This window comes from Erpetoichthys calabaricus, chromosome 11 (genome assembly GCF_900747795.2).
Source record: "Erpetoichthys calabaricus chromosome 11, fErpCal1.3, whole genome shotgun sequence".
Classification (NCBI taxonomy): Eukaryota; Metazoa; Chordata; class Cladistia; order Polypteriformes; family Polypteridae; genus Erpetoichthys; species Erpetoichthys calabaricus.
In genome coordinates, this window is record NC_041404.2 from 158,064,549 (window position 1) to 158,091,371 (window position 26,823).

At 36.7% G+C, this 26,823-nt stretch overlaps 1 protein-coding gene and 1 non-coding gene across 2 annotated transcripts in view; one reads left to right on the forward strand and one right to left on the reverse strand.

Moving 5' to 3' along the window:
* The window catches only part of myo15aa (myosin XVAa), a 131,735-nt gene that overhangs the window by 7,269 nt on the left and 97,643 nt on the right, over positions 1 to 26,823 (reverse strand). Inside the window, exons 43-61 of the mRNA XM_051933481.1 lie at positions 25,451 to 25,510; positions 22,315 to 22,390; positions 19,840 to 19,955; positions 19,147 to 19,265; positions 17,932 to 18,073; positions 17,070 to 17,181; positions 13,057 to 13,262; positions 12,086 to 12,228; positions 11,935 to 12,007; positions 11,478 to 11,550; positions 11,269 to 11,342; positions 10,053 to 10,135; positions 9,642 to 9,772; positions 8,891 to 8,985; positions 6,951 to 7,028; positions 5,484 to 5,580; positions 2,115 to 2,275; positions 1,173 to 1,306; positions 269 to 402 (exon numbers count right to left, since the gene is read on the reverse strand). Coding sequence (XP_051789441.1) covers positions 269 to 402; positions 1,173 to 1,306; positions 2,115 to 2,275; positions 5,484 to 5,580; positions 6,951 to 7,028; positions 8,891 to 8,985; positions 9,642 to 9,772; positions 10,053 to 10,135; positions 11,269 to 11,342; positions 11,478 to 11,550; positions 11,935 to 12,007; positions 12,086 to 12,228; positions 13,057 to 13,262; positions 17,070 to 17,181; positions 17,932 to 18,073; positions 19,147 to 19,265; positions 19,840 to 19,955; positions 22,315 to 22,390; positions 25,451 to 25,510 — 2,107 coding nt within the window. The remainder of the gene's footprint in view (positions 1 to 268; positions 403 to 1,172; positions 1,307 to 2,114; positions 2,276 to 5,483; positions 5,581 to 6,950; positions 7,029 to 8,890; positions 8,986 to 9,641; positions 9,773 to 10,052; positions 10,136 to 11,268; positions 11,343 to 11,477; positions 11,551 to 11,934; positions 12,008 to 12,085; positions 12,229 to 13,056; positions 13,263 to 17,069; positions 17,182 to 17,931; positions 18,074 to 19,146; positions 19,266 to 19,839; positions 19,956 to 22,314; positions 22,391 to 25,450; positions 25,511 to 26,823) is intronic.
* trnar-ccu (transfer RNA arginine (anticodon CCU)) lies at positions 3,271 to 3,343 on the forward strand. Its single transcript has one exon. It is a non-coding gene; the product is annotated as a tRNA-Arg (tRNA).

Here is a 26,823-nt window from a genome sequence, read left to right on the forward strand (position 1 = left end):
CTGCTCCTTACTAGAATATTCAAACAAATGTAGAAGAAAATAAAACACAACACAAAAAGTGCAAAGATGAATATCCATCCATCCATCCATTTTCCAACCCGCTGAATCCGAACACAGGGTCACAGGGGTCTGCTGGAGCCAATCCCAGCCAACACAGGGCACAAGGCAGGAACCAATCCCGGGCAGGGTGCCAACCCACCGCAGAAAGATGAATATACACATATAAATATCTGTAGACGTATCAGTATATAAATTAGAAAATACATACCGAGGAACTGCGCCCGAGCTTGGTGTGGGCTTAAGGCTTGCACTTGCTGCATGTGTTGGGTCACCATATTCAGCCACTGTTGTGGTCGCTGCTGTGCAAACAGTTGAGGCGGGATCGAATCCTGCACTTCACGGCTACAACAAATATGACACAGGTGAAAAAAAAAACAAAACATTATTTTGGTACACATCTGTGAAAAGTGAAATTCTGCCGTTTGTTTTGAGCAAATGTGAAGCTCTGGCGACACAGATGTCAAAGTAAGTGAATCCTAAATTATTAGGATTATTTTATACTACTTGTATAACATGTAGTATCTGTTTTTTTTTACAAAATAACATTATTCCAAAATAAACATGTAACTGGAACTACTGAATCAAAAATGTCCAGTCTTAAACTACTCTTAGAACATAAGCATTTCTTTCGTACACACTAATTTAACACTGGCGACATTCTTGTTTATATTTTTATATTATATAAAGCAATTACATTGTTAAATTGTATTTTGTGATGCTTGAAACCACAAAGCAAAAATAACTGTCGCGTTTTATTTACTCCAATTGAAAAAAAAATGTAACCAATTGTACGTCAGATGTTGTAAGTCATCTAATAATAATAATAATAATTGTCAGCCAAATAATAATAATAGTAATCCATCCATCCATCCATTTTCCAACCCGCTGAATCCGAACACAGGGTCACGGGGGTCTGCTGGAGCCAGTCCCAGCCAACACAGGGCACAAGGCAGGAACCAATCCCGGGCAGGGTGCCAACCCACCGCAGGACACACACAAACACACCCACACACCAAGCACATACTAGGGCCAATTTAGAAAATAATAGTAATAGTAATAATAATAATAGTTGTTAATGCTAATGTAACCGCAAATAAAAAATGAAACATTACATGGTGGGCAGGTAAATGCTGTCCTTGGCACGGTGTTGCAGGGCGGCCAGCTTTGAAACTTGCTGCAGCTGTTGATCGCTCATTTTTCCCTGGGGCACAAAGTTCAGGAGAGCCTTAAGGTAATCTGGAAGGACCTGCAAGGGACACACAGCATGAATCATGGTTAGTAGGGCTGCCCATGCACTGGTTATGACTTTTACAAGGTGAATCCGAATCCGAACACAGGGTCACGGGGGTCTGCTGGAGCCAATCCCCGCCAACACAGGGCACAAGGCAGGAACCAATCCCGGGCAGGGTGCCAACCCACCGCAGGACACACACCAGGGCCAATTTAGAATTGCCAATCCACCTAACATGTCTTTGGCCTGTGGGAGGAAACCCACACAGACACGGGGAGAACATGCAAACTCCACGCAGGGAGGACCCGGGAAGCAAACCTGGGTCTCCTAACTGCGAGGCAGCAGCACTACCACTGTGCCAGATACAAGGTGAATGTGATTTCTGTATTTGTATGGCAGGACATACCATACGTGGACTAAATATTTAACTGAGTGAGAATACAGTATATTTAAAATGACAGCCTGACATATGATTATTCAGGTAACTGTCTCAGAATCTCAGATGGGAAAGGCGCTATATGAATAAAAATGTGTTAAAGTTATTACAGTCGATTAATTATAATGTTCAAATAGCCCATTTTTTCTTTCTCGATCTGCCATTTCTCCATTTACCCAATTGTACCCAATGTTTGATGTTGACTTTGTCCTCCTTCCAGTACACCCTTCCAACGTAAGTTGTGTATTAATTTTCTTTAGGACTCTAAACTCTCCCGATCAGAATGTGTGGGTGTTCGCTTAAAATCGCTTTCAAGTGAGGAAATATAGTTGAGCCTCATGCAGACCCAAACCTTCACGTGTACAAACCACCATGCGCGTTAAATACCTGATTGTAATGCATGGTTACGCAGAGCTCGTTGTCAAATTTTAAGGGCTGAATCCAGATGACTCTCCTAAACCAGAAGGTATAGTTGCTGTCTGTGTGCTCGGCTTCTGTCGCAATGTCCAAAATGTATTCCTTCTTGTTCAGTGGACGGACGTTTTGGCCTGTAGAGAGAACCGATGGGTTAGATACACGGTATTAGACAAGGCTTGCCTTAGATTACCCGCCGTAAAATGAGTTTCCAATCAAAACGTGTACTAAATAAATGAGGATTGTATCTTGTATGGGACGGAGTTATTTCACTTTACAATACGAAGAGTAAGGAGCGCTCTAAAGTCCGAATTGTTTAAACGGGGCAGATGTAATACTCGTGTATCTTACAAATTGTAAACCCCTACTCCCCTCCATGTGTATAGCTGCTCAGTACAGCTCTTTCCATTAGCAAGGGAAAGGGTGATAATAATACAAATAATAATAATACATTTTATTTATATAGCACCTTTCCCATGCTCAAGGCACTTACAGAATATAATAAAGAACGGCAGAGTATACAGTATATAGCTTTGTACAAACCAGATAAATAAATAAAGAAGATTAAGACAGTGAAAAGGTGATGTATGTTAAGTTAGGTTAAGTTAATTAAGTTAAGTTATGTTATGTTAGGTGTATGTTAAGACAGGAAAGGGTGATGTATATATTTTGAGCGAAATTCAACGACAGTTTCACGTCCGACTGTTTTAGCCATTGTCGCACTCTAATTGTTAACAGTCAATATAATATATAAGTGGGAAAGAATATATATGCAATACTCTTCTATACCACAAATAGTCAATTTGCATGCAAGGCGAGAAGAAAATCGTGGGAATAGAGCGACATCTACAGGCAGAAGAAATTATAATACAATTACACTTTGTTGTCGCGTCGTGTAGGAATCGTGCTCTCGGTTGCCCCTTATGGTCATTTTTCTATTACACTCCTTTCTCATATTCTGGCCGTGTGCGACGGTCCATTGAAAGCATGTCAGAAAGATTCTTCAGGGTTCTCGCATCACTGGAAATTAGACGGTATCGGGTAGAAATATATATTTATCATGAAAATCTTATAGTAACTAAACAACGATAGGCTATGTAAGAAACAAAGTAAACAAATTCTATGTCCCGCCCCAGTGGCCTAATGGATAAGGCATTGGCCTCCTAAGCCAGGGATTGTGGGTTCGAGTCCCATCTGGGGTGAGTAGTTTTATTTTTACTCTTTAAAAATCTGAACGATAAAAAGAAACCTGTACCGACGAAAAGCCACCAAAACACTGAAAATTAATACATATTACAGAAAATGTCAACAGGCACATTTTTTTGTATTTGCATTGTAGCTCTGCGAGAAATACGTTCAACGGAGACTTCTAGTGACAAATCAATGGACATAATTAAGCTTTACAGGCCGGTCACGACTACAGGACACGGAAAGTGTATGCGTCAGAAAATAAATAATAACAAGTTTCATGCTCTCTACGGGTTTCACATTTACTACTGCAATCATAAACAATAAGACATGTCAAAAAAAAAACTCCACCAAAACAATCAGACTTCATACAACCTGTAAATAAAAACTTTAAAAGTGTTAAGTGTATATTTTGACATATACTGTATTTTTTGTAAATGCAGTGAAAAAGTATTTATCCTCTTCCTAATTTCCGCTATTACTGAACATTTTTGACACTGAATATTTTAAGATTTTTAACTAAAATCTAATATCAGAGAAAAGAACACCCTACTCAATGATTTTCTGAAATACATTTATCTAATGAGCAAAGTTATCCAACACCAGATAAGTACTATGTGAAAAAGTATTTGCCCCCAAGGTAGATCACAACATTTAAAGGGTTAATTAGAGTAATTTATTTGACCAAAGTATAACTTAATTATAGCAAGCCCTACTTAGTATAGTTAGGTTGCAGTACAATGATTCAACAAGCACATAATGTCACTATCAAAAAATATCCTCAACAAATCAGACAAAAAGTGCCAATTTGTGTTAGTCTGGGGGGGCATAACAGCTATTTCTAAGGTTTTGAGAATCCATGGAACTACCTGTCTATATAGCTCCAAGAGTGCAGTGTAAAATCAACAAGGAAGTAAGAAAAAGTCCTAAAAAAATCGATGTTTGATTTCTTTAACAGCTTATTAACCATTGGTGATATAGTTCTTTTAATTTCTAACTTATTTATGTATTGTTACATGTGAGGAGTCCCTTACTCAGATTTTGTGGTTGCACAAGGGAGAAGGTGTTACACAGTTAATCACCTATTTCTCACCTTCTACCCTTAGTCTGGATGAGAATGGAGCTCTTTCTGCTGGTAAGAGATAACCTAGTAGTAACCTAATAGGAAGTCATCATCAGTGATTTTAACAAAGTGGCTGTTAGCCTCCATCCATTTCAAAGCCAAATGTTTCTTTATTTCCGCCACCTTTTGACAATAGCAAATAAATGGGGGTTCACAACTTTTTGACATCTGTTTGTGTTCAGCTGTTATACTGTATCTATGTATTGTTGAACATGGAAGTGTGGTGAATCTCTTACAAAGACCTTTTAATGAGTGCACAAGGGAAACTGTGGGGACCATTATTCATTCAGTTTCTGTTTCCCACTGTAGAATGGAGGAACAATGCTCAAAAAAGAGGATTGACATCACTATGACTACAACCCTTATGACTCTGATGAATACAAAAACCCACAGTGTCACAGGACATTGCTCACTAGACATAAAGGAGAGCAGGCAATGTTCATTGAAGAAGCTCTGTTTTGTTTAAGAGAAACAGTTGTGATGCAGTGTTTCACCATTTTTTCTTCTTCAACCTTTGCAAGCAACAACTGACAATTAAACTGGATTACCAAATTTTTTCATTTGTAATGCTCTTCCATTTAATATATCTACCTATCTATCTGTACAGAAGCAGCCACAATTATCTATTTTGCTTATTTATCAACTCTTTGATTAGTTGGACACTTTAAATTTAACATCAAAATAAGTTTCAAGAAATGACACTGCAAATATGTAACAGTGATTGATATACAAGTCTGTTTAGAAAGGGATGCTGGAAGTCCTTGGGAAAACAGGATGGCTACTATTAATGTTTTAAAGGTGTTATGGAATTGGTAGGTAAGATGCCACATTTTTCATTTTTATACAATTAATAATAAATGTTGAGGTTTTAATAAATGGTCTATATACCACCAGGTCTTTGCACTTTACAGGTATCTTGATTGAAAGGAATTCAAAAGTTGGATGGTACACATCTTCATCCCTCACTTACAACTTGACCATTGCACACTGATATTGAACATTCGACAATCATTCAAACAAATGACCCTTACCCCTGTTAGTTACAACAAATACAGCATATTCCTCCATAGCCTCTGGTCTGTGGAGTGCCATTTCGTAGCAGAGCTCTTCAATGACATCAAGGGCAATCTGAGGAGAACAAGAATAAAGCAGATGTATGGAAATAAGTGGGTAGAAGGTGTTAATGTGTGCGCATGCTCGTCACTTTCTGCACTTTTCATACATGCAGTGCTTATTGTTGATGTGGATGCCCACTGTTTTTTGTTCTTCTTATTATATGGATCCCATGGTTTCTCTAACACTAACATGGCAACACCTAATAGTAAAAACTATTTGACATAAACATTGCAAAGAATCACACATACCCACACTGGCAATTTAAAAGCTAAATGCAAGTATTCAAAGTTTTATATTGGTGGTTACAAGGCTTCATGTAAGTACCTTAAGAAATGCACAAAGGATTTTATTGATCAAGGTTGATTTTTAAAGAACTCCATAAAGTATTCAAAGGCTCATGAGCCATTTTAAAGATAATAGACTAATGAATCTGTCATGTCATCATGTATAGAATAACTAGGTTAAAATTTCTCATTCTTAAAGACTCATGCACAGAGTCCTAGCACTTTGGGACTCACATGCTGGTACGGGTATAAACATTCAGGTTTTTACACAGACTCTTTAAACTTTTTATGGTGTTTCATACACGTATTCTGGGTGACATGCAAGTAAACATAAACAGCAGATATCTCTGGAGTCACCTGCAAGTATTCCTGAGCAATCTTGTCATGCTGAAAATTCAATAAGGTGCCTACTTCATTATTAAAGAGCCCCACACAGCTATCCTACAGAACCAACCACTGGAATCCAAAGGGCCATAAATGATTTTTTTAGTGAGTATCATGTAAGTTTGAATAGAGACATACAAAGTACCCAGAACTACAAACAGCTGTCCTTGTTGAATTTGAAAAGCCTCATGCATTTTCAACTATGGAGCAGGTATTTAAAATTGCTGCTCACAAGTTTTTATAGTTTTTGTGTGTATATATTTTTTTATTTTTAAAGAGTTACATGAAAGTGCTGTGAGTCACGTGGTTGTACATATACAGAGAGCCAATTGTTCATTTTCTAAATGGTTGGAGCCATATATTTCTCAATGAGCTATATATTTATTTATTTACTGGTCTTGACATTTGATTCTTCATCTATCAATGACAACATTTTTTTCAAATATTTTGGGAAAATCTTTGTAAAACAACTTGCATTCTTAGTTCCTTTGACATGCATCAAATTTCTTTTTGCATTAGAAACCCTTCCATTGCATGACCACAGAAGAATGCTGGCTTGCTTAGTTTTAGTGATTCAACAATATTCTTGAATGGAGAAGGGGGCTCAAATTATTGTTTTTGTATAGAAGATTCAGCCTTGTTTCTGTTTCTATTTGTACTAATTCTTCATTTAAAAAAGATACACTCGGCTAGGTGTGGTTGAAATCTACTTACTGAACATGTTTTAATTTTAAGGTGCCTCTCAGTTCCTCCAGGTAGAAGAAACAATTGTCGCTTAGAGCTCCGGCCAGCCTGGGACAAAAACACAAAGAACTTATTTTGTATGGAGAACCAATTCATTAATCACAGCTTCCTACTTCTCCACAAATGGAATCATATACGCTAAGGACAATGATTGAATGTTTTGATGGCCTGACACAGCTGTAGTGACATAAGGTAGAACATTATCCTTGACTACATTATATTTCCCTGCAGATTTGTCTTTTAATATAAAATAATCTCTTTTTACCTTGCATTGATCATCTTAAAAGGTACTATACAAAATAGAAATGGAGCAGTTTAATGTTGTTACCAAATTCACAGACACAAAAAATGTATCTCCCAAAAACCTGAAGTAAAGTGGTATCGATAATGTAGGGCTTCTCTGCCAGTGAATTGGTACTGATATGAGGAGAAGTGAGAAGGATATATTTAACAAAACTTGAAAATGATGCAAAACTATTGAGATGTGGTTTATTAAACATGGTGAAGTCCACATGACACTTTAACAAGATGAGTATATTTAGCTATCGATAAAACAGCATCTTTCTGTGTATGGGATGTTGCTTTGTTAGTCTGCATAGAACAGAACCCTTTTAGATCCCTAATGACCTGAAATGTTACAAAGAACGAGTTAAGGCAAAGAAGCAACTTCCCCTTAGTCATGGAGATACTGCTTAGTTATCTATGGGCTTGTCTCTTCTATTTTGTAATGGCCAGAATATTGTGCTTTATATCTGGTCATCCATTTTTAATCCTTTTTAATCGCTGTATTTGAGTGCAAGAACATGTAGCACCTCCAAGTGGGACTCTACACCATCATAGGGCAAACACTATCATATACTGCTGGCACTGTAGGGGTTCACCTAAGTCATTCTTGAACCCAGAAAAGTAGCCAAAGATAGCAAAAAAAGGTGGTTTTATTAAACAAAGTAAGCAAGGAGCTTTAAAATAAGATTAGTATACAATAAACTGACAAGGTTCAAACAAATAACTTAAATCCAAATGGCCCTTCCTGAAGAGGTTATTGCCTCGGACTTTCCTATAGGTTACCTAGAGTACTTACCCACAATTCACTCCATTCAACACTACCTTAAAACACCTACCATACCTTCTTTTACCCCCTCTGGACTCTCAGTTTTTGTAACTCTTGCTAATATGTACACTTCTGGCTTCAACTTCACCTCAACAGTGGCTTGAAGGATCTTGTAAGCCAGGACAATTAATCACTTTCAAGCACAACCTGGTAAGGGGTCTGGTAAGGTTTTAAGAGGTTTGACCAGTTTCTGAAATTCCTGGGGCCTATTTTTCTAGGGCTTTCTGTAGTGACCCCAGGTGTCTATATTGCCCTGAGTTCCTAATAAAATAAGCAGGCAACCACTAGGTCACCTGTCATCATAATGAGAAGCAGGGAGTCACATACAATGTAATATAATAGGTCTCCCTGCTCCCACGTATTGGCCTGAACAACAGAAGTGTTTCTGAAGTTGTTTCCATAAAACGTCTTGTATTTGATCAAGTGCTAAAACAAATACCATTTGGGGTTCTTACAGTATGGTTTAATTTGTGTACTGCAACCTGGAAAAATAATCATAAGCTCCAGTCCTGACTGGGTTATCAATCACAATGCCAATCCAGAACATTTCAGCAATTAAGGCAAAGAAACAAAAAACAGTACAAAAAGGTGAATATATGAGACTCTAAGACTAGCAAGACAGATTTCAGCCCAGAACTTGAGGACCTTCATGCTATAATGACTTCTCATGGACATCTGCTTATGCCACATTTTTCATTTGTATGGAAAATGTCTGCTGTCACATGCAGGCCAATATAAGGTATAATTTAGGAAGGTACAAACATATTTAATTAGAAGGAGCATGAAGAACAACACTTACCACCATTGCTTTCAGTTCCATTACACTGGGAAACTCCTTTCGGCCACCATACTGGAAAGTCTTCTTTAGGTTCTGCTCGCAAGCTTTTGAAATACCTGGAAAGAAAATTTTAATAAGGAGTATTTATGTCTTAGTGTATTTCAAGAGCTTCACATCTTATCTAGAGGCAATAACATAAAAAATAAAAGGGAGAGACTCAAGGCTGTTACTTCACAAAAATCTCTGAGATGTGCTTTAAGAAATCACTTTCAGCAGCTCTGACAAATTAACAATGACTAAGAAGGCAAAGGTGAAATTCTGTTGGTTATCTTTTCATTCATTTTCTGAACTTGTTGCCACTATTAGACACAATCACTAATACCACACCAATTTAAATTTAACTAACACGTGTCTTTTCTTAATTTAGTAGAAATCTCAAAGACTGGAATATAACACTCACTGACATTGCAAACATGTGCAAGCTCCATGTAGATAATTAACTGACCAGAAATGAACCATGATTCCAGGCCACTGTATCATCTAATAGCTTCTTGTCCATATATCAGTTAGAATAAATAATAATAATAATTTGAAATAACATGGAGCCCCACACTGCAGGTGGAAATTCTGGGATGGCTCAATAAAAAGGAGTGTTGAGAAAAACCCAATCAATTTCAACCATTTTCAGAAACTACTTAATACAAAAGAGTACTTAAAATTAATCTTAGGAATAGCATGCTAATTAAGAAAAGATGACAGATATGAGAATTACCTTGGAAGTGAAGCCCCGGACTTCGAGACATGTCTTGAAGGAATCGCAAAAGGTAGGGCTTTAGGACTTCTGAGCACCTGTAGTAGGCAGTTAAGATGTAAAGAAGTCTCCAGCCCCTTGGACAGCTGTCTCTGTAAAATACAGAAAGTGAAATTTTCCAGGTGAACTGTCGGCTTCACAGTTTTAAGATTTTTTAATTCTTCATGTTATCACTACTAGGGCAGATGATTTTTCAATTTATTTAAATGATTGAGGAAAAACAGACTGGTTAGACTTGAGTATACTAAAGTAGATGGGACAGCAGATCTGCTTTAGAGACTGCTGAATTATAACACATGTTGAGTGGGACTGAACATGGGCCAAAAAAGTTTAAAACAGATAGTAAATAACAGGGTCAGTGATGATACTCACGGTTTTGTACTTGTGTTGCTGGTAACCTGTTTAATAACCTGGCAGTAAGCTTCATCTTTCATCACTCCATATTCTCCACATATCTGTAAGATTAATACATATTTGTGCTAGAACTCTAGTGTGGTTTAAAAACACATCCAAAAAAGGCGAGAGTGGCATTATCGCCCTATATTCAAAGAGTAGGCATCCAGCCATTCCACTGCATATCTGTTAATAAAACTTTCCTTCATGTATAGCTTCTCAGAGAAAACACTATCACAAGGAGATTTACAATGGCATGGTTAGTTTAAAAATTCTCTTCTCTGTTGTTCTTGATCTCCTACTGTCTGGTCACACTTCAAACCACTTCTCTCACTTTGTCTCACTTACAGATCCCACTTTGACTTTGATAATTGTGGATCTCATTGATCTCCTCAAGCACAGAGTAGGCAGTGTAACCTCTAATGGTTAGGATGGAGAATCCATGTTTACTCCACACTCCTTCCTCGTTGTATGACCCTCAGTAAGTTATTTAACCTGTCAGTGATTCATCTAGTAAAAACTAGGAAACAACTATACTGTACATTTCTGATTTATATATCAGTTTGAATAATAAAATTCTTATCTAAATACATAAATATCAGTGAGGTTGAGGGTAGACCAGAGTACTATATGGAACATCCTGACAAAACTCACTACATAAGAGTAGTGCACAGCATACACACATCGAAAGCAATGAAGTTCTGGTATATTTCTCAGCAACGTTTCTCTGTTACATTTAGTTTTAATGGAGCATGGCATAATAAAACCTTTCAATAGAACATAGCTTTCCACCAATCTGTTTATCAATCCATTGTTTCATACTCTTTAATCTAACTATCCAGTTGACAATCAACTATCTACCAATCCATCAATCTTACTGTATCTTTCCAACCATTGGTCCATTAAACCATTTGTCTATGTATCCAACATGTCCACCTAGTCAACAATCTATTTATTTCACCAGTCATTCATGAAGCTGTCCATTCATTTCTCTCTCTGTCCATCAAGCTACTGATCCATCCATCTCAGTGACCACCAATTCGTCCATTCTGCCATCCAAGACTTCATTCAAATTTGTAAATGGTCAGGGCTTGTTTAAATGTTTTTCTTATTGTTTATATTATTGGTCTGGCAAGAAGAAAATCTACATTACATATGAAGAGGTTTCATTTTATGATTATGTGCTAATTAGTACCTTTAAAATGGTGCATATCACATCTTGCTCATTCTGCCCTTTTAAAGGATAGTCTCCCATAAACTTCATAATTGCTTCAAAACAAAATGGCAGACAGCCAAAGTTAATAAGGTGAACAGAAATCTTACCTATTATCTCATAAAAAGGCATCCTTTCATTTACTTTTAACACACTAATATAATATAATGTAAAAAAGGTGGTCTTCTTACCCAGAAACATGTCTGCTGCCACTTTGTTCATGCTGTTGTCACTGAAATCGATTAGAGACTCCAGAATGGGAGACTGTTGGAAAGCAAAGACACACTTCACAATTTAATAATGGTCAAAATATTGTTTTTCTTTCCTTTCATAGGTATGGTACCATCATAGTGCAGCCCCAACCCTAAACTAATAACAATAAATCCTTCTCAATGTTCTTTCGTGTAGAGCCAATGGATACCTTAAGGTCAACAATGCATTATGATGCCATCTTAAAGATATATAAAGTTACTGGTCCTGCAATTTGTTGTCACACACAGCCTATGTGTCTAACTTGTCTAACTGAAACAATGTGGAGAAATTTACAAAAAAATGATGGCCTATGAAATAGGCACAAAAAACTATATTTTCCCAAGAGTAGTGTCATTACTGTACAGAAGTAGTAGCCAGTTATAAAAGTCAACAGACCTTGTTGTATTTCACCATTTCAGCCGGATCTCTTGCATCCTTCCCTTTCTTTGACTTTTGTTTGTAAGACTCACTGAAAAGAGAGCAGCATGGATTATGTAAATCAGCAGTTCAGGCATTATAACATTGATGATGTTGAAAAAGCACCCACCTTGCACTCCTTTGGGCCTCTCTGAAGTACTTCTTAGCAAACTCAACCATTGTGTACTGGCTGTCCTGCAAGACTCTCTCATCGATGTCAATACTGCTATAGTCTTCTGTGGGATCACCATAACCAATTACTGGAGGCAACACCTGAAAAAGAGCAATGGCCATAAACCAAATGATTATGACACACAAAAAGGAAGATTTTGAGATTTGGGGGTATTTAAGATTTAAAGACAGCATGAGCACCTTTACCCAACAAAGACTGATTGTATCATGTTTTCAGACATCCATCCATCCATCCATTTTCCAACCCGCTGAATCCGAACACAGGGTCATGGGGGTCTGCTGGAGCCAATCCCAGCCAACACAGGGCACAAGGCAGGAAACAATCCTGGGCAGGGTGCCAACCCACCGCAGGACACACACAAACACACCCACACACCAAGCACACACTAGGGCCAATTTAGAATCGCCAATCCACCTAACCTGCATGTCTTTGGACTGTGGGAGGAAACCGGAGCGCCCAGAGGAAACCCACGCAGACACGGGGAGAACATGCAAACTCCACGCAGGGAGGACCCGGGAATCGAACCCAGGTCCCCAGATCTCCCAACTGCGAGGCAGCAGCGCTACCCACTGTGCCACTGTGCCACCAGCATAATGTAAAAGGGCTGGATTGGGATGACCTCAGATTCTAGTACAATTGTTTTTTGTCTTACTGCAGTGCTCAGTACTAACGTTTCCTCTTCCAATGGTTAATCTCTAGGTTTGGTCTGAAGGAAATATTGTCCACGAAACTATACAGTATATAATATTATTTGTACCTGCAGTCAGCTTCATATGGGTGTCTGGGCACCCTAGACATTTTGATAGTGTAAGTACACACAGAGGTGTGTTTTTTGGAACAGAAATTCTTACAGTAAAGAAACACTCAATGTACTATTAACTTGTCAGTGCCATTTTTGTGCTTTGTACCTCAGCTGTTCTGTCCAGTTCGTGGGCTGCCATAGTAGATGCCACAGCCACTGCCACTGCAGCCGATGCTGCCACCTTGCCCTGTTTGTTCTTGGGCTCCTCTTTCTTGTCTATAGGCAGATTGATGAAATCAGGAGCTGCAACAGGCTGAACGTATTCTGTGGGAAAAATCCCTGACCTGCCATGTATTGCTCCAAATTTCCAGCCTTTATCAAGATAATTAAAAACAAAATTAAAAAAACAAGCCAACTAATAAGCAATTGATCATGTATGACAATATTCATCAAAGAAACTATATATTAGTTAATATCAACTTTATATTTGTTGAGGCAGAATGTAGCCAAACAGCAAAAGAGGCAATACCTGCTTCTAAAGGGAATACTGTTCTGCATGGGAATATATGATACTTTTGCTATCCTTCACAGTGCAGATACCTGGAGAGCTGCCTCACTGACCTGGCCTTTAAATGCAGGTGTGCATGGACACCAATAGCTTGTTGATCTAGAACAGAATAGATCTGTCCTTGACCTTAGAATTAACCCCAGGATGTGGTTTAAATCCACCTCAGCAGTAGACTCCAGCTAGGTGTAGAGCCCTGGGGAGAGTAGGATAAATGCTCAACTGTCAGGAGGCAGAGGCAAGGTTCTAAAAGAGAGATGGAGGTGGCAAATAAGAAAGGGAAGACTTTACTGAGTTACAGTGTTGGGCAAGTAGTTAAGCTATCCTAATTTATAATGTGTATATTCTTTTCTAAGGGGCTATAAGAGCACATTGTAATTTTAAAACAGCTCCATTAATGTTTTCTGTTTAGGTTTCATTTAAAAAAGTTCAATCAAGCACAGTATTTCTACAACTGTGTCAAATATAAAACTGAAATCAGTGATTTTCTGTTGGTTCTGACTTACTATTTCTTTCTATAGCTCAAAACAATGCAAACACACAACTAATATTTTTATAATACTGATATTTTTATGTCCTGCAAAATTACATATGAAAAAACAAGGCCAAACAGTTTAGGAAGTATTAAAAGAAGTTAAGTGCTGGAGGGGAGAAAAACACTGCAACCACTTCAGGCAAAAACATGCTTTTTAGCACAGTGACCCACCAAAATCAGGTGTGCCTCTCTTTAATTCTTCCAGGTAAATGACCTTTTTCCTAACAATGCAGCCATATTGTTGTCCTGTTAAAACACCCACAGAGAGTAAGAAAGACAGTCACATGACATATCTTCACAACCACCATTTGTGGTGATATGTATAACTTTACAAACACATTTTAATTGTTCATTTTTCCTACAACATTTCAGGGAAAACATTGTGAATAAACCTTCATTCACTATTTTGTACACAGTAGAAGTTATTGTTAAAAACTAACATTGGCAGTCAGTTAATCAGGTTGAACTATCTATGTACAGAGGAGCAGGAAAGTGTGTACTCAGAATTAGAGGAAAAAAGAAAAATCAGAAACCTACAAAATCACTTATAACAAAATGGACTCAAAAACTGCACACTAAGTAGGGATGCCAGGTCAAAAGTCACTATTTGAAAATAATTTGAATATGTGTACCAAAAATCTTATCTGAATGCAAAAACTGAGATTAAGGAGTAAAAAGTAAAAAAAAAAACCAGTTGTTTATTTTTCATGCCCTACTTTTATCATTACTCCAAAAGTACTATATAATATTGCAGTATTTTACAGATCTGTTTTTTTGCAAATCAACTCTAGGATTACCCTGTTCATATTTTAGAATGGTTAGCTTCTGTTTTCATTAGTAAAATGGACAGCGTTCTGCCTCTTCACAACACATTATGGACAGATTTTTCTACCCAGCTGCTGTGCTCTTGGATCTACCATTGAAGTAATAACATATTTTAAAATATTTCTCTGATATTGTATTCTCTTCAGTCTTTAACCCAAGGTCTCTGATTTACATTGTTTTAAGCTAAAGCTGTTAAACATCGAACACAAAAAGCAAAAGCGGGCTTTTTCCTTATTAAACATAATGAAAAATAACTGCCACATTTCTAATTTTCCTTTTATTATCCTGACAATTCTCCCTTTCAAAGAGGCTTAAAGAATATTTTTATTGTCAGCAATACTCATTTTAGTTACCTTAACCAACTACATCAGTTTAGTTTAGTCCTGTATGTTACTCCTTGACCAGCTGCTGTTGTCTGCTGCACTGAACTGGTGTACACCTGATCTATATAGTCCACTGGCTCCTCATTTTTATCTATTAAAGTAACTAACTACAGGATATCTTACAATTATTGTGCTTTTTATTCTGTATTATTTGTTAATACACATTTTTGTAAGCCACTTTGAATAAGAGTGCTTTCTAGATAAAAAAAAAAGTTAGGAGGAATTACTTAACAATTGTTACAAAGCAATATTTAGTATATTCAGTTGTTTCATTTGAATACCAAGTAAAGACAGTGCCTTAATTTATATAAATGAGATATGATTGGGAAACAGTATGTCTCTGGCCTCTAGGAGAAAAATCAAACATAGATGTGAAAAGAAAAATTAATTAGTAACTTTGTTTAATGACATGGTTTCTCATTAGTATTACAGGTAAAAAGAGGCAGTGTACATGTCTCTATTTTGTCTTTGATTACAAAATTTTGCACTTGCAGGGAAGCTTGTTTTTGTGAAAAGCTACATTTTCAAGCATGTCTTTTAATAAACATGACAGAAGTCATTAGCTCTTCATGCTTTACAGACATACAATGAGAAAAAAAAATAAAAATACAAAAAACAACTCATATAGTACAAATGTGGATTGAGCATGCAGAATTTTTTACCTGCATTTGAAAATGTCCTTATTTTTAACATGCATGTTTAAATAAAAATTTAGGCAAACTTCACATTATGTGTTAGTCTGTAGCCTTATGAAATACACTAGTAAAGAAACAAAACAGCTTCAGATATCTGCACAGTAATTGCAGTTGCCAGGCAAGTATAACTAAGAGATGCACAAGGTATTAGGCTTTTATCTTTTTTTGGGTGAATGCTTCTATCTTTCTAATATCTGTTCAGAAGTGCCAGAAATGTTCTTTTGGAGCTTTTAATTGCCCTTTTCACCTGGGCCCATGGTGTGCTTACATTATCAAAAACGGTGACAGTGGTAACATGACTTCAAAATTGTACCAAGTATCCAAGAGACAGAAGAAGAGGGGACTAGAGGTGCAATCAGGTAGAAAGAGAAAAATCATTACTACTAATTAACTTTTTTACTAGTTCTGATTGTAGATATTTTTGTTTTATATGGATATTTTAATTTAGGTCTAATACCCTTTAATAATACTTGCTGTACATTTTAATGTAATTTCTAATGACTGGGTAAAACACTATTACCCATTATGACTGTTGATTCATTTGACTTCCTGCAATATACAGTATGTGAAAATAATAGTTATCAAAATTTATTGCACTAGAGACTTCTTTGTAGTGTAATGATTAGTGCTGCTGCTTTTGAGATCTAAACCTTGATTCCCATATACAGTCAGTGTACATGTAGAGCAGGCTTTGCACGTGAATGTATGTGTGTGGTCTCTGCAATGAATTGATGCCCCCTCAAGGGTTGCTTTCTGCCATGCACCCATAATGTTCAGGACAGGCTCCAGCACACTGCTATCCTGAAATGGATCAAGCAGGTCTGAGAACATTATCCATCCATCCATCCATTTTCCAACCCGCTGAATCCAAACACAGGGTCACGGGGGTCTGCTGGAGCCAATCCCAGCCAACACAGGGCACAAGGCAGGGAACCAATCCCGGGCAGGGTGCCAACCCACCGCAGCTGAGAACATTATGTTATTATCCTAATATTGCACATAGTCACTCTCCTACTTATCTCCTGTATTGATCCACAAAGCTGTGGAAGATCAAAAAAATGTTTGTGTCAACAAATTTTCACACTGTTGTTCTTTTGTTGTATTTTTCATGTTCAGGATGCATGCCAACAACAGAATGGACCTTTACATTTAATTTAACTTTTAAGGGATTCTTACCACTGTCAAGACCATCCATGGACTGCAGGCGAATTATATCACCCTTGTGGAAGCTGAGACATGTCCGATCATCTGTAATATAGTTTCTCACTGCAACAACATAGTCTGAATCCTTGGAAGAGAAATATTGATTTATAAATATGTATACATTACTTCACAACTACAGGAGACTGTTTAGTGCTCAGATATAAAAGAGAAGGTCTGAGCAGAACAGAGGGCGGTCTACAGAATTATTTTTAGATGACTAGGTGGGAAGATAGCCTTCCTCCTTTGTCAAGAACTAATTTAGGATTTCATAATACTCCTGCTCCTTATATGTAATTTCCAAAGTGAATCATATTTTTCCAGGTGGTCGTAGGGTAGATGTTATATTCTTGTATTTTCTTTATGTAGAAAGAAGGAATAAGGACATGAACAGTCCACATAAAAGACATGTCTACTGGTAATCAATTCTAGGGATTGAGTTCTTTGATGCAACTACATTACCCACTTTGCCAGTATGCCTTCCTGAATTACTAAATATTTCATCTTTATTCTATGAAGCGGGTTCAAAAAAACCAGTCTAAATCACTTAGATAGAAATCAAGGCCTCTTGTCCCTCTGCAAAGTATTTTTTTTTATATAAAGAAAATTATATGTATCTAGCTTTCCTAATCTTAAAAAGTTGCGGTGAGTTAAAATATATATAATATATTAACATTTTATTAATTTGTTTTTATTTTTAATTTTCTTTCTAACTTTATCTATCACAGACCTTCACTTCCATATATATAAATATACACTGTATATACAGTATATATATATATATGAATGAAAATAAGCGCCATTCATTAATGCAAGCAAAAAGAAAGAAGATATTTACTTTCTTCAGCTCTGTTATGAAGTAGTCAATCATGTTTTTGACTTGGGGAGCTTTAGCTGAGAAAAGTATCAGCTTCTCATTGGTCAGGTTGAACTCCAGCATATTTTTTGATGGAATAGTTACAAACATGATGTCAGTATAACTGAAAGTAAAGTAAGACAGAATTGTTAAGCATTTAAAAAATCACAAAAGCACAATAAGAACAGTATAATGCAGTGACCAGGGTTTTGGTCCCTAAATCAGAAAGTTGTCTGTTCATTGCCTGCCTCTGACTAACTCTATAACCTTCAGCAAGTCACAATGCTACCTTTGCTGCAATTAACAAAAACAAGGCTACTATAAGAAAGGGCCATTGTAGCAGCCCTACACACCGGAATAATACCAAGAAGGCCAACACTAATCAAAAATGGCAACTTTATTAATAAAATAAAGCACATGTAGATATGCACCAAACTACAATACAAATACATAAAAAAATCAAGACTTTCTGGACCTATCTGTATGGTTTGACCTCTTTCTTATCTAAATATTCTGAGGCTAGGGATCTGCACTGGCAATCAGAAGGTTGCCGGTTTGAATCCCGTAAATGCCAATAGAGACTCTGCTCTGTTGGGCCCTTGAGCTAGGCCCTTAACCTGCAATTACTGAGCGCTTTGAGTAGTGAGAAAAGCGCTATATAAATGCAAAGAATTATTATTATTATTAAATACTATTAAATACTCTGTTTCTTTCTTTCTATCTGTCACTGTATCTTTCTTTCTTGACCCTGGCCTCTATTTCTATTGTAAGAACTCAATGTCCTACTTCTTACACAGGGACACAAACTTAGCAGCATCTGGAAGAGACATTTAATCTGATTTCGACAAGATCCACATAGATAGATAGATAGATAGATAGATAGATAGATAGATAGATAGATAGATAGATAGATAGATAGATAGATAGATAGATAGATAGATAGATAGATACTTGTAAGGAAATTCTCTTTATTATAACAGCAAAGTAGAACATAAAGTTAACATGGAGTGGAAACAAAAAACAAAGTACATCAGCACTGGAAGAACAGTTTTATGTGTAAAGCACAAAATAACCTTAGTTGATGTAAAAGCCTGACTTGGTATGCTCTAAAACTTTTGGTAAGCAAGACTCCTTCAGTCATTTTCCAGTTTAAACTTCTAGAAATTATAATCAATGATTTCAGCTATACAACTTTACCTGTATGTGCGAAGGACTTTAAAATGCTCTGTAGGTGTGCCACTGCTCTTCACTAGCTTCAAAAGTTTGACTCCATTGTGTGAAGTGGCCAGAATCTGAATGCCAGTTCCCACACTTCCCTTTAAATGCAAAATAATTACAACATTATTAAATTATGACTAGAATAATCAATTGAATATGTGAACAAAGTTGACTAATTTCGACTTGTTTCTTTGGTTTTAATACCTCCCAAAGGCTGGATGATGCTGAAGCTCATTTCTGATGACTATGGGGAGAAGTTCATACTGGACTTAAGTAATGCATATTAAGCTAGTCATTCCATAGAAACACACAAACTAATATTTGCAAGTCAGAAATTGTGATAACCATTCATTTATTTTTTGAACCAGGAAATATCTATACAGGTCCAGAGCTGACTATGGTAGCAGCAGATGCAACGCAAAAAGCAGCTCTGTATGTGGTTCCAGTTCATTTGACACGCTAAGTCACTCACAGTGGGCCAATTTAGAATCACCATCTAACTTAACATGCATGTTGTTAGGATGTGAAAGAAAATCCAAGGTTAACCCAGAGGAAACTAACATAAAGTGACATTTGATGTTTGATTCTCATTTATATTTAAAATTTAACTGCTTGATACAGGAGCTAGTCTCTGAGCTTTACATTTTGTTTGAATATGTTGGTTCAACTCACAGTAGCTGGAAAGAGCCTGGAGAAGTAGATGTCCCAATCATCTCTAGCAAAAGCAACAATCTTCTTCTTGATGTCTTCATCTTTAATAATGGAACTAAGTTCAACTTTGTTCTCAGCTGCAACATACATTTGACATTGTGAATGATTTTAACATTTGTGAATAATGACCACGTCTCAGAAGAGTAAAACAGCCAAGAATAAATGAACAATCAAGCATTTGGGATTTCACACCATTTAATGCATTTGCTGATTCCACTGTTACATGCGGACAGAGTCGATTTTTTGTGATGCTGTGCAAATCCCTGGACCCAGATTCAACAATCCTTTTGTACTGTCTTTGGCACCACTATTACATTCATCCATTATCATAAAGGTTAATGCTGAGGTCACAAATTATGATGGAATAACTGGTGTTCTTCAATGTTGTGATGGACTATAAAGACATATCCTAAAAGACCGCCTTAAACATGTAGAAAAAGTCTCATTTGACTAGTGGTCTGTTGCATCAAGTTCAATTTCTATGTCAAAAACTATTTTGACCCCCACATGAATGCATAGAATTTCATCTATCAACCTACTGTCCAAACCCATTTATTTCATTATAGAAGTATGGAGAGTAACAAGTAAGAGTCTATCCTAGCTGTAAATGAGGATAATGATGAATTACACTGCAAAATCATGTCAATTTAGAGTCACTATTCACATACACATCTTTGGGATGTGGGTGGAAATTGGATTCTAATGTCTGGAAAGAAAACTCATAATAACACGTAGAGACCATACAAACTCAACAAACATTGTGAACAGGCCAAAATCTTGGAGCTGTAAGGCAGAAGTTCTATCCACTGCACCATTTGACTGTCTTGTAAGACAATTAAATTATTTCAATTAATTAATTAAATTAAATTATTTTTGCTTTGTGCCCCCCCCAAAACACACACACACCATAACCTACCATCTATTGAGGCGGAGCGAAAGCTTTAGATTTGTCAAAAATTTCGATCTCTGGTTTTCAACAGATCTTGATATTTTAGGGTGCCCTGATACCAAAAACATTGATATTTCGATGATAGGTTTGTGTTTGTCTGTGTGTCACAGTCTCTTGAGGATGGTCTACAACTGAAATGGCTTAATGTAAAAATAGCAAACTCAAAACTTAAGCCTGTATGGCACGCAGCTGGCATCCATGCCCAGCCGGGACGCCCCTGCACTGTATCTTCAGGGGGAGCAGCTCTGGACAGTGCAATATCCCCCTGGATGCTAGATGGCCGCCCCCCTGGGTTGGAGAGGTGCCTCGGACTCCTGCAGGGCTCCACGGGAGTTGGAGTTGGATGCAGCCCTGTTGGGTCCCACAGGCACCGTCAGGGGGTGCTGCAGCTGGGACTCCTGCGCCACTGTGGGCCACGTATGCACCACACCCGGAAGTGCAGCCGGAACAAGCCAATCAAGCACCTGGAGCACTTCCGGGTGAATTATAAAAGAGGCCAGCAGCCACCACTCTAGGAGCCAGAGTTGGGAGGTGGAGGACGAAGCTAGACGGGAGGAGTGGTGGTGCCAGAGGAGTGTTTGTCTTAAGTTGAGTGCTTTTGGGACTGTGTATTGCCTGTGGGGCACGTCTTCCCCATGCTAAATGGGGGGTGGCCATCTAGCGTCCAGGGGGAGGTATTGCACCGTCCAGGGCTGCTCCCCCTGAAGATACAGTGCAGGGGTGTCCCGGCTGGGCATGGACGCCAGCTGCGTGCCACACCTGTTATGATATGACAATGTGCTGATTAGCTTTTGAGCCAAATCGTGCAAGAGAAAGAGGCAGTCTAGAGGAACTGTCAAATACTGTAATTCTACAATTAATTATGAATTCTTCTTGCCAATTGCTATTGTAATGACCTATTTTATGATCAGAAATATCAGCATCAGTGTGGTAAATAATTACTGAAATGTCATAGAATAGTTTGGGTAACTTGGTTCCTAGGGTGCAAAGCCTACTGACGCTCATGTCCAAATTTTTTGTATAGCAGTCTTCACTGCAGGCTCAAATTACTGTAACAAGTTTACCAGTAAATGCAATTGCAAACTACATAATGAGTAGACATAAAGACAAAGATTTGTTTAAAGAGGCAGGAAAACAATGTAGTTCAAAAATGATTAACATAAATTGCTCCTAACAATATCAGCCCATTAATTACTTATCAAACTATGGCAGAACAGAGGAAAACAAAAACTCCAGTCAAAAACATCCCTCGAGAAAATAAATGTCTGAAGGGTTCATGGTCAATAAGAGAGAAAGTCAAAGACAAAAAGTCAGATCCAGTGCTGGAAACCTAGAGCAACTGGCCGCCCATCTCCTCCTGGGCATCCTACAGTTGAGTTTGGGCTGGACCATCTAATATGATGACAGATTTCAAAACTTGTTATTGATTTAAGAAGAAGGGAATTCTCTTTTATAAGTGGATGGCCAGATAAAGCTTAACTATTTACCTAAAAGTGCTCTCATCTTCAATCGTTCTTCCATTGTAATCCTTACACATGCATCTGAAAAAGTGTCATTGACAATCTGGAAGGAATTATGTAGAGATGTCAGACATTGTTTAAATAAGACATGCTAGTTAATATGGATGAGTTTTTCCATAGACACAACCCATCATTTCTATGACCACTTTATTTGGAATGTAGCAACTAGGGCCTTCTTTAGTTATTTACCTCAATGAATAGAGTGATACCTATGTAAGAGCAATCAAGCTCCACGGATAGAATCACTAATGCTCTAAGCACACTCCACACCTAAAGGCTGACTATTTCAGAATCTGGCTTTCTGCTCACTAGAGTGAGTAAGCAGGTATTACTAATTTATGTTTGTGCCTTCATACACTTTTTGATATCACACTTATTTAAAGAAGGGGTGTGCCATGGGTACTCATTGATTATCTGCAGAAAATGGAGCTAATGGGTGAATTTTAGCACTCTGTTATTTACTGTGAGTTCAGGTGTAGCCCAAAACTGCAATAATGTGAGCTGGCAAAAAATAACATAATAGAACAATTAATATCATTAATTAATAACATAATAGAACGATTGTTTTTCTCTCTTTTCACAGTCACAAAAGCTACAAGTTTTGGTCAATGGAAGCTAGCACTGCCTAACCAGACAGAGAGGTTTAAAATATTTTATATTCTGTTCTTCAAAAGAAACAATTGACAGTCTTTTAAATAAAGTTGGATGTGCAAAGACAGTTCAGTGTGATTAGTGATAGTTACTTTGAAAACGGCTGGTGTTGGATAAGCACAAAATACCTAAGGTACAAAACTTAAGTTTGATCCTACATCTAAAACTTTTCTTTTTTTTAGTTATCTTTATCATACATTCATAGTAGTTTTACTGTACCATCATGTCTTATTTTAGCCTAATGCACTCCATTAACAAGACAAAAAAATTCTAATTTCATGTCATTTGTCAAAATAAATGTACATGGTCATACTCAAAACAATCCAGTAATAGTTTCTTTTTTTGTATCCCAAATAAAATAAAAAAAAATTAGATAACTATCACTGAGTTAGAAAGAAGACAATTAGTTTGTAAATAAAGTTGTGGAGGATACTGTAGTAAGTGGGTAAAAGCAAAGAGGAAAATGAAGGATTGGGAATGGACTCAGTTTGGCCTTTTGAGCAGGTTGCGTCTTGATTATAAAGTTCTAAGAATCTGGTAAATTCCACAGAGCAAGTAGATCAAAAAATATGCAACCCAGCAAAGGTGAAAATGCCACACAGAGGCATCAACTAGTGATGAAGGAAGACCAAAGAGAGTCAATTACAGCTGAAGCAGAACTGGTGGCAAATGAATTTGAGATGGCAAGTCATAAGTACTGCAGAGGCAAAAGATTATAAGGGATAGAATGTTACAAAACACTTATTTTAACAATATTTGGGGGTGCAATTATATTGTTATTTGTCATGCTGTTAAAAGATTAAATAGTACACATGGCCAGGTGTTAAGAAGCTATAATTATTACTGTAGTGTACATATGCATCAAATTCAAAGCTATGATGTTGTATTTGCACAGTTAATATGAATGTTCATGTAAAGATTGTTAGACATATCTGAGGTATTACTGCACATTGTATTATACTTTTTGAAGTATAGACTCATAGAGCTTGGTAAAAGGCCTCCATTTCCATCCTAATACAGAGGAAGTAGGACACCACACTTTCAGAACACTAATCCACTTACACAGTGGCAGATACAGAATGACAGCTAAACTTAACAGTGTCTGTTACTAAACACCTTTTAAATATACCGTATTGTTTATGTTAGTTTTACATCATTATTTTCAAAGAAGCGTAAATTTATTAATGATTATTGTGACCCTTTGTTAACCATACTCATTCTTAATAACGAAAAGGTCCAGGTTGGCCTTTGGGATCACAGTTCTTATATCAGTGAGTTGCTTTGTGGTGCAAAGTTAATTAAAATTTATTTGTGGGCCACAGTTTGGGTATGGCATTGTTGCTTTAGGTACAGGTCAAATATAATACTTAGAAATAAGATTTGTAGAAGACTCTAGTTTACCGGTACAGTCTTAAGAAATATTTAGTGCCACCCAGGCTAACTTTTTGCCCACTCCTTGAATCCATCTCACAGTATAGTATGTGTTACATTATGCCAGTATCTATCAATGGTGTCTAAAACTTCATCTATCATGATGCTAAAAGATCTCATCCATATTCAATTAACATTTGGAAAGACTGTGTTTTAAAAGGACATCTTTCAAAATATAAGGCTTTTCACTCCAAAACAAGTGTAGTTCAATAATTTAGTGCTAGTGTAATAATTTCAGCCTTGAATCAGATTACAGTACTTGGGGAACAAACAAGCATAAAATCAAAAAAATAAAAATAAACAAAATATAGGTAATGTACGGATAGAATCATTACAACCTAAAAGAAAAACCACCAGTGAAATGCTTCTGTCTGGATGAAAATCTGGTGAAATTATCACAAACAGGAGCAAAATTATCAGGGGAAAAATTGTATGGTTAAGTGTTTATGACACATTGCTACATGCTGAGCAGTGCATGGAATTCATTTTAATTTCATATTTTGTACTCCTTTGAGTGTGGAGGCATTTATGAGAATGTAAGGCTTAGTCCAAAATCAAAAGTGTGAAGTAATTCATCAATAGAAATATACCAAAAATCAGAGAGCAGATGAGGACAATGTTAAAAATACAGAAAGTGAGTTTTGAAAAATCCAAATGTTGAAAACAAGAGAAATCTTTAGGGAAAATACAGACAAAAATGAAATGAGTATTGAAAGACTTCACAAGAATACAAAGAATAGAAAAGCCACTGAAACTAAATAAATTAAATGCCTCAATGAACAAGCAAAATGCTAGAGTCAGGAGCCTGGTTAAATACAATGTACTACAAGTATAATACATTTTATTTACATTTCTGTTGATACTTTGTATCTTAAACTAAATTAAAAATCATGTGATTTTAAATATGGCAAAAACAATTGTACTATGCTACAAGTGTTATTATTGCCAATGAAATGTATTAATTATTCGGGCCAAAAAACTTTATGCTGTATTTTTAGTTTCATGAATTACTTTTATGTACCTGTTTGAAGATGAGATCCAAGACCAAGGGATTATTAAAGCAGTCTTTGGGGTAGAAAACCTATAAAAAGAAAGGAGAGCAGGGAACTCATTTAAGTACATAACAATAATTTTTTTTACATTTTTGTCACAGTTATGTCATGACACTCATTTCCACCTCTAGTTTCTGCAAAGGACTATGAATCTATCTCATATTTAATTCAGCCTCCAAAGTCTCAAATCTTGATGTCTTGAATGTAAATGTTTGTGATTTTGTGTCATTACCAACTACTACTCTTATCATGATGCATTTTTTTTTGGTTATTTTGTTCAGTAGTTTGCCCAGAGCTTTAGCTAATAAGGCAGGAAAAGAGAATAAATTGCTGGACATGGAGATGTGGAATAGGCTCATAACCGTCAAATGCATGATTATCATACTCCTGAAGGCCTTTGAATACTGTTTGTCTATCTTCCATTGCTTCTCCATTTTAATCATGCTTTATACCTGTTATATACCTGTTTTGGCTGTGAAAAATAGGAGGCAGGGCGCACGTTACTTCCATCCTTGTTATGTATTTATGTACACAGTTATGTACACAGCAGAGTGTGGTTTGTTTTAAAAAACAGCTAAAAACTTTTCTATTTAGGAAAGCTTATTAACAAGAATGCTATACAGTAATTATTGTTGTTTTATCTCTGTTTTTATCTTGCTTTGCCTTTGTTTAAACTTGTTATGTTGCACTTTGAGATTTACTGCTAATGTAAAGTGCCCCTATAAATAAAATGCATTATTATTATTATTTTTATTTTTTGATTTACAATCTATTCCCTAAGCTATATTAATCTATGTTTCTTCTCTGAATGAGTGATGGCACTGTATTTGCTTTTACTGTGTAAAGTGTTGACTGAATTTTCATGGAACCAGATTTTTTGCTCCTTTTGTCTATGATTTTCTAATTGTACCTACAGGATGTTGCATCCACATAAACTGTACAATGGCACATACTGTAAGCTTACCCTTGGATATGTAATATTACTGCATGGTCAAGAATGCATCAATGACTATTAATCACTTCAAATAGGAATATAATAAATTGAATTCATGGTGAAATAGTGATTAATGCAATTAGTGCTCCAGGAGACTAAGTTTAAATCTGGGCACAAGAACTGCCAAAGTGGAATTTGCACATTTTACCCTTATCTCCAGGTACTTCGGTTTCCTGCTCACTGTCCAAACATTTGAAATTAGGTTGACTTAAGACTTTAACCTAACTATATATAAATAAATGAATCAGTAAGAATGTTTTCTGTGATTAACTAGCCTTTTATCCAGGGTTGATTCTTGTTTTGTGTTTAGTGGAGATGCTTTGGACCATATCGCCCCAATTTGAATTC